This window comes from Trachymyrmex cornetzi, unplaced genomic scaffold, assembly GCF_001594075.2.
Source record: "Trachymyrmex cornetzi isolate Tcor2-1 unplaced genomic scaffold, Tcor1.1 scaffold871, whole genome shotgun sequence".
Taxonomy (NCBI): domain Eukaryota; kingdom Metazoa; phylum Arthropoda; class Insecta; order Hymenoptera; family Formicidae; genus Trachymyrmex; species Trachymyrmex cornetzi.
Window position 1 is genome coordinate 54111 of NW_017300214.1, and position 8042 is coordinate 62152.

Here is an 8042-nt window from a genome sequence, read left to right on the forward strand (position 1 = left end):
ATATAGCAAATTGTATATTTAAAAGATTATATATATGTATATATAAAATCTTTAAGATAAAAAATGTGCCTTTGTTTATTTAAATTCTAATATTTTATCTAATAATTTGTCATACTTGTCTTGCTTGTCACGTCGCTGTTTGCAACTTTTAAGAAAAGTGTAAAAAGCAATAGTCTGCAGAACTGCATGTTGATATGATCACTCGATCACTGTAGCACCACTGTATCACCAGAGTTATTGAACAGTTATATAGTGTCAGTATTATTATATCTTTAAGATAATTTCCCCACTTCTTCTCAAATAGCTTTCAAATAGCTTTGTGGTTCAATATGTAAGAGTGATAGAGATGGTAGATAATTAACTATCAATATACTACATTATGACCAACACACGACAAATAAGAAAATCATTATCATTATCGCGAGATCAGATTGTTTTAATATTTGTAGTAAGAATATTTCGCCTTGATAAATTATGTAACGGAAATTTACTCATGAGTCTTTAATGTTTCGTGCTGTATCATTATAACTGAACTAATATTATGATCATCTAATACTAGTAATATCATCATCTAAACACAAACAAATAACGATGTTAATGATTAATGAATGAGAACAATTAATTTCATTAACTATAATTAAAGAAGGAGCATACAGTCAAAACACAAGTTATTCATACAATATGAATTTAAATTGCAATAATAATTTTATTTAAAATTAATATATAATATTAATATATAATATCGGGACAAATAACTTGCGTTTTGGCTGTATGTTTCTTCTTTAATTATAGTTTATAAGTATTAAGTTATTTACTTCTATATTTAATTTCATTAAAATGTAATAGAACTGTAAAAATCACATCAACTTAGTTTCATTTTTTAATATTTTTATTGATTCATAAAATATATCAGCAAGACAATAAATTGAATTATTATTTTAAATACATAAAAATATACTATTGGGATTTCGTAACAATCTTTCTGTATATCATATTTATATCAATTTACACGTGCTATAATGTGCATGCATACAGAAGATCATGAGTACATTTCTCAGGTATATGTGCAAAATTATTTTTTACAATTATGTACTCTTTTATTTAAAAATTTTAGATATTTTAATCTTCGATTACAAGATCATCCAGCATTTCCTCGAGAGTAATCTGCGGAATGCTCGAGTCTATTTCGCTAGTGTCAACAGGAATGTGCTTCTGAACGTCTCTAAATATATTGATGTTCTGTCTCATTTCCGGATCTTCTTCCAGTTCATCAAGGAATTCATTATATTCGCTGCAAAATGCAATTGATATTCTAAGACAATTTGCAGTACATATTTGTAGGCTTTTACATCGTTTTTCAACATACTTATTTTCTGTGCTCATACTGGCTACTTCATCAGTAATATGTTTCAACTTCCATACTCGTGCCTTGCGACGAGCTGCCTTGTTATGGCCGTAAAACTTCTTTACCAATATGATATCGGGTATTGAATCTTCACTTAGTTTATCGAAATTGGTATCGTTAATATTACTATCTTTCAGAGCATAGCTGTAATAAATGAATTCAAAATAAATTATCAATGGATTGTACTATTCTTTTAATAGAACATCTTTCAATTGCTTATATAAGATGTTGAAGGACGAAATTTGCATCTCACTCTATTTTTTTAATAAAGCCATATTGTTTTCTGGCCAATGCAATTTATTGGTCTAATTTAAATATTATCGATTCATTTGTAGTTTTGAAGGGCAAAGTGAGAAACAAAAGTTCTTTTCCAATATTTTTTAAACAATTGAATGCTCTGCTAAAAGGAGGATATAATATCGCACTGTAGCAGTTGTATTCAAACATGTATGATTTTATTCCCACAAAGATAGAATCTGTATTAAAAACAGATGATAGACCAATCTCCTATTATTATAAATGCAAGTAGTACAAGTATTCACGAGTGTTTTCAAATGTTCATGTTATTTACATAAACTTACCCGAGTACTGAATCACCTGGTTTAAGTATATGGCCTAAATGTGTACGCGTGTGAGTTGGATTATCGTTTATCCCCAATTCAGATGCTTTCACTAGCCATGCGTCCGCGATGATGTGCTTAAAAATTAGTTATTAAAATTCAAATTATTAAAATTAAACGTAAAAAGGCTAAGGAGCCAAGCTTGTTGTCCGTGCTATACAATATTTATAAGTTCATTGCGGAATAACAATTATAAATACATACAAACGTTTTGACCTTTTTACATCAGGTAGGTCATCATCAGTGTGATAAAATTATCGCTACCGGTTTACATTTCAAAATTTTCGTATAAAGACCGAGATATTAAGACTCTTGTACTTCGAACGCAAACATAGGCCGCGTTTCGTTATTCACTGTCAGTACTGGCAGCATTGCACATACCGTTCCAATATATGTCGCAGTACACTTCCAATATACTTTTCCATCTATATGACGTCATAAATTTTTGCGTCACTTCCTACTTCTATTACTGCGGCTGGCGAGGTCAGGCAATCGCAGTAAAAAGATGGCGAAATCCAACGAAATGGAAAATCCGGAAAAAATGTGTTTTTTAGATGTCGAAACGAATGAAAGTTATGAAATATTAGTGAATAAAGAAGATGCAGAAAAGGCACGCAAAGGTATGTATATAATTAAAATTACAAATTATATATATACACGATGATCCATTTTAATCGACGGATCCAATACAGTGAATAACGAAACGCAGCCATAATATGCAAACTAGTTTTGTATAGCACAAACAACAAGTTTGGTTCCCTAGCTTTTTCTATGTTTTGATAATTCGAATTTTATTCGTTGGAGCCTTTACATTGTATTTAATTTAAAATTTAATTATCAAAAATTTTTATCTTGAATGAATTACATATTAAATTTCTCATATTGTCGAAATATTTTATATAGGAAAAAATTTACTTTATTAGAAATAGTTCCTTGTCCTGGAAAAATTTTTCTATCTTTGTATTTTATTGGTTCAATATCCATCACGATGTACTCTGTTAATTGTTTTGGGTCGCATATACTATTGAAGTTATTTCTCCAGTAGACAGTCGAACTAACTTCAGCAACTAAATAAAACATATCACTGATAGCATTAATTAAATAAGCATTAAGATTAATAATTAATGTTATACCATAGCTTACTTTGTCCTGATAAAAAGTCTATAAGATGTACAGCATTTGTAATTCGATATACCAAACAAATAGGATTAATGCCACCTAACTGTTGAGCCAACTTCCGTGGTAGGCAAACTACGCTATCTTTGGAGAGCGGAACAATTTCAACGCTGTAAATGGTGCAATAAAGGCATTACAAATCTAAATACGTCGCAAATGTATGCTGTGTATATTTACCAAAATGTAAACTTGTAATTGTATAAATTACTGTGGCAATCGTGCGAAATTAATCTCTTCGAATGTTGATACTGGCATGGCATGACCGTCATTAAAAAATCAACCATTTTTCTAGCTGCGGCCTCGTTTGCATAGTAAAAGTCCAAACCCTCTGTAAAGTTAGAACATTTTATGTATCTGTTTGTTATTAACTTGATCCAAAATTTTTATGTTACACTTGGAAACTCTTTACGGTACACCGATTGAAAAACCTTGTATCAATAGTATAATATCAAAAAATATCAATAGTATAATATAAAAAAATTCCGTAAAACGCAATATTTACCATGAATAGGTTTTATGCCCAGTGTGTGCTCATGTGCTTTATGTTTCAATATCAATTGCTCTAAGTAATAAAAAGTTTTCTTATTTGTTGCTCTCTGCCGGACTTGCACCTATAAAACAATATGAAATACATAAAAACGCCACATAATTGAGTACAATTAATTGTTCGATATATTTGAATTTCTTTTAGATTCTCTTTGCAACCATGAAAACTTACGCATGAACGCCAGTAATCTTTAGCTTCCGTACGGTGACAATCTTCGCACATTTGATGATTCACGATATATTCGACTACAAATACTTGCTCCAGGACTGTTCCATCAATTACTTCTGCATGAACAGTTAGTTTTATCTAAGAGAAATATGACATATGATATAAAATGGAAATAGAATTTAACATTTAAAATTGAGTTAATCAATGTAGACAATGGTTGCATAATTACTGTCTACATTAATATTTACAGGGACAGTGGGACGTAAATATACATTCCACTTTCTTCTTCTTCTTAATCTTTTTAATATTTCTTCGACATTTAACTAACATACATATTGATATAATTTATATTTTTGAAAATAAGTTTTCAGAAAACTTTCTTTAATCAATTAAGCAATATGTTTTTAGTTATAAATAAATTAAAACGAAAAATTAATTGGGCCGCATATAAACTAATAAAGTTAAAAGGCTGTAAATTTAAACAAATATTAGGCACATTTTAATGTGTAATATACAGGGTGTTTGGCGACTACCGCATTTTTTGTCATACGTGGGTAGAACAGCCTATACTGAATCAAAAAGTCCTGTACCATTTTGAGGTGTCAGCAATAGTTAACAAGATATTAATTACTAAGAATTGCAAAATATTGGTCTTGAATAATTTTTTACTCAAATACTATCAACTTTACAGAAAAACTGCAAGAGACAAAAATTATTTATTTTCTTCTTATAAAGTTCTGAGAATTTTTTTAAAATTTTTTATCAACTTTTTAGTACTCCATTTTGACGCCATTTTCTTATTTTTACCAACATGAGAAAATACGGTACTAAAAAATTCTGAAAAAATTCTGAAAAAATTCTCAGAACTTTATGAGATGAAAATAAATGATTTTTGTCTCTTGCAGTTTTTCTGTAAAGTTGATAGTATTTGAGTAAAAAATTATTCAAGACCAATATTTTGCAATTTTTAATAATTAATATCTTGTTAACTATTGCTGACACCGCAAAATGGTACAGGACTTTTTGATTCAGTATAGGCTGTTCTACCCACGTATGACAAAAAATGCGGTAGTCGCCAAACACCCTGTATAATAATTTATTGAGAATGTTCTACTTGCACGTTTTTTATTTAAAAAAATCATATATATATATATATATAGAAAACGTTTTTCCTTAGGAAAAAAGCAATTTGTTGTATATAAATAAAACATTTTATAAAAATTACATTTTTATAACAATAATTTTTATAAAGAAAACAGTGAATAAAACATAAAATTCAATATGACGGACAAATTCCTTAATCTCATCAGCCGATTTTCACCTAATATTGCAAATATTAATCCATCAAGTTTTAAATCTATTTGTGATTTTAGTAACACGTAACTCCAGCAACTTTGCTTGTATCACCTATGTAGAACTTACTTTCAATCTTTTAGAATGTGGTTCTGTCCATATAAAACCGGCGTCTACTAGTTTCACACGGTTCAATCCCTTTAACTTTTTCAAGCACAGTGATAAAAGTTCCCTGGATTCCAGAGCAGCGTGAATCCATTCGGAAGGTGGTTGAAGATACCTGTTATATGAACGTACAGCATTAACTTAATCGAGTTAATATGTAACACCAACATTTGAAACCTTTTTATATATTATACCTCTCACAACCTTTGCAAAATTGTATAGTCGCTTGTTTAGGGATACCCTCTGTAATATCAACGTGGGTACGTAGACATCCTACGCACATATTGGCGGGATTCGGCTCGATGAGGAGCCCACATTCGCAACAGAGACTACGAAAGAAAGTCATATTTATTCGATTGCAAGATTAATTTTTATTTTTTGTATAGATATTTTATATATATATACATATAAACCAGAAGATAGAAATTAACCAATCATAATCGAACGTAAGAAGAATAGTAGACTACAATTGGTCAATTTCTCACTTCTGACTTCTAATTCATTACTTATTGACTTATTATAGAGTCTCCAATACAATAGTAGAAGCTTAACAATAAATCAGTTAAGTTATTAACATACAAAATTCTTTATACTTCAGAAGCAGTTCAGTTTTTCACTCTCTCTCATGTGTGTTTACTAAGTTTCTTTTACTCTACTACTACTATATTATATACTCTATTACTCTATACTATATATCTATTATATAAATGCTGAAGATTTTCTTGTAAAATATGCCACATATGTGTACACACACACAGTATATATAAGGTGTATGAAAGATTCCAGATCTCTTCAATACCTTGAAAATAAACATTTCTGAAAAAAAGTTTTATATGACAGTTGTAGAACTTTAAAAAATCAATTAGATAGTAACATTTAAAAAACGTCCAACAGTTGTAAAATAAACGTTTATCTCTCTTATAAAAAAAAGCCCTATAATTTTTGTAGGAAATTTTTTCCAGAAATACTTATTTTTCAAGATATTTAAGAAGTTTGGGACTTTTCATACCCGACCCTACAATTTTATATACATGTGTGTGCGCGCGCGCGCGCGCGTGTGTGTTTCTTACAAGATGAACATTTATAAAATTCAGTAAGAATAGTAGTATCAGGCTCCAAGGAATAAATCGAAAGATATGAAAAAACAGCCAAATATGAGTCAACACAAGATCTTTGTGTAATTAAATTCAATATATTCACGATTCAATTACAGACATTTCGATCCCATGGATTGGATCCTTTTCAGTGTACATCAAAAGTAGTGGATAGACATAAATAGTTCAAACTAGGACATCGTTACGATTGCTCAGTATAAATTCATAAAACATCATCTGTGATATCTCATTGAATACTCGAACTTTATATTTAAAACGTTTACATTGAATTCCAGTTAATGATGCACTATTATACAATCTCATGGCGGAATCAGAAAGGTAAAGCATTCCAAAGGATGCGTAATAGACTGTGACATGTCAATAACATTTGATTGGTCAAAATTCGCCCCTTCCTTGCTCCATCATGCACAATGGCTGCGTTCAGCAGACTCAACAGTTTTGCAACCGTTTTGTGATTCTTCGCTGAGAGGACTATTCCTTTAAATCTAAAAGTATAATCCAATCGGCGCGACAAATCATAAAACGGTTGCAAAACTGATGAATCTGCTGAACACAGCCATTCTTACAATACAGAAATTATATGATGTAAACTAGTGAGAGAGTGATTAGCAACTGCTAGTACATAGATACATACTACTAGATACCAGACGATATTTTATGAATTTATACTGAGCAATAGTGTAATGATGTCTTGGTTTTAATTATTTAAGTCAATCCACTAGTTTTGATATGCACTGAAAAGGATCCAACCATCTGTAATTGAGAAACACAATCAATACTAGAAAAATACCTATTACAATCAAAGCTGGATCTTCATTGCTATAAATAAATGGTAGAGGACTTTTCGACTCAGTTTAGTCCGCTCTACACAAAAGCGATTGGCCAAAACTTACGAAACACCCTGTATATTTGTATAAAATAAATATTTTAAAGGATACATTTTATACATATACGTACATCATTCCTTTCTTTGCATCCTCTGAGGCTTGTTGAATGTACTCCATTTTATGTACTTGTCACTGAAAAAAAACAATTTTATAAAATATGCTCCATGTGTTCTTCTCGTGAATGCCTGTCTTTTTAATCCTCCAATTAAATTTGGAAGGCGAAAAGAGTATCTCCACACTAGGGGTGCGTTCCGTTTCTCGCATGATGCGCATAATGCATCGTTTATCCTTGTTGCTCACCAAATGTTAAACAAGGACAATGGATGCATCATGCACATCATGCGCGATACGGAACGCACCTTAGATTGTATTCTAGATATAAAAATTCGAATCCTTCAACAAATGCCAATTTACAACGCTTGAATAAAAATCTCTCTCTGTCTGTGATTATTTGCAACTCTATCTCCAAACAACGTAAAAAATTAATTGACAAAATCTTAAGAGACCTTCGCTCCTCTAACCTCGTTGATCTAAAAACCTAACCTAAAAGTCGCAATGTGCCACGAAACAAAGCGATTAGTCCGGATCTACAATAGGGTTTTAAGCCTTAAACCATAAGAAATGGGCGAATCACAGTCGCTTATTCTTCTCGGATTCGATTGTAAT

At 30.7% G+C, this 8042-nt stretch overlaps 2 protein-coding genes across 6 annotated transcripts in view; both read right to left on the bottom strand.

Moving 5' to 3' along the window:
• Positions 1 to 276, bottom strand: part of LOC108769173 (sphingomyelin phosphodiesterase 1) — a 9070-nt gene extending 8794 nt beyond the window's left edge. The window contains exon 1 of the mRNA XM_018520008.1: positions 116 to 276. Within this exon, the coding sequence (XP_018375510.1) occupies positions 116 to 188 (73 nt within the window). The 5' untranslated portion in view covers positions 189 to 276. The remainder of the gene's footprint in view (positions 1 to 115) is intronic.
• Positions 277 to 966: 690 nt separating this feature from the next.
• On the bottom strand, positions 967 to 7948 carry Nmd3 (60S ribosomal export protein NMD3). 5 transcript variants are annotated; one of them, XM_018520013.1, is made up of 12 exons: positions 7883 to 7948; positions 7447 to 7508; positions 5569 to 5703; positions 5339 to 5489; positions 3920 to 4054; positions 3704 to 3812; positions 3379 to 3529; positions 3169 to 3311; positions 2941 to 3092; positions 1987 to 2102; positions 1367 to 1549; positions 967 to 1291 (listed from the first exon to the last, which is right to left on the bottom strand). In XM_018520013.1, the coding sequence occupies exons 2-12, from the start codon at positions 7491 to 7493 to the stop codon at positions 1120 to 1122; spliced, it is 1494 nt and encodes a 497-aa protein (XP_018375515.1). In that variant the 5' UTR covers positions 7494 to 7508; positions 7883 to 7948; the 3' UTR covers positions 967 to 1119. The 5 variants fall into 5 exon arrangements, with proteins under 5 accessions (XP_018375515.1, XP_018375517.1, XP_018375518.1 ...); XM_018520015.1 differs by having other exon boundaries at positions 7920 to 7934; XM_018520016.1 differs by having other exon boundaries at positions 7868 to 7891.
• Between the last annotated feature and the right edge of the window lie 94 nt (positions 7949 to 8042).

Coding starts and splice junctions, on each gene's coding strand:
- Nmd3 (XM_018520013.1), bottom strand. CDS start 7,493: ATGGAGTACATTCAACAAGCCTCAGAGGATGCAAAGAAAGGAATGAT. Junction 5,704..7,446: donor GATGCAAAGAAAGGAATGAT/GTACGTATATGT, acceptor TTTCTTTCGTAG/TCTCTGTTGCGAATGTGGGC. Junction 1,292..1,366: donor AGTATGAGCACAGAAAATAA/GTATGTTGAAAA, acceptor TGCATTTTGCAG/CGAATATAATGAATTCCTTG.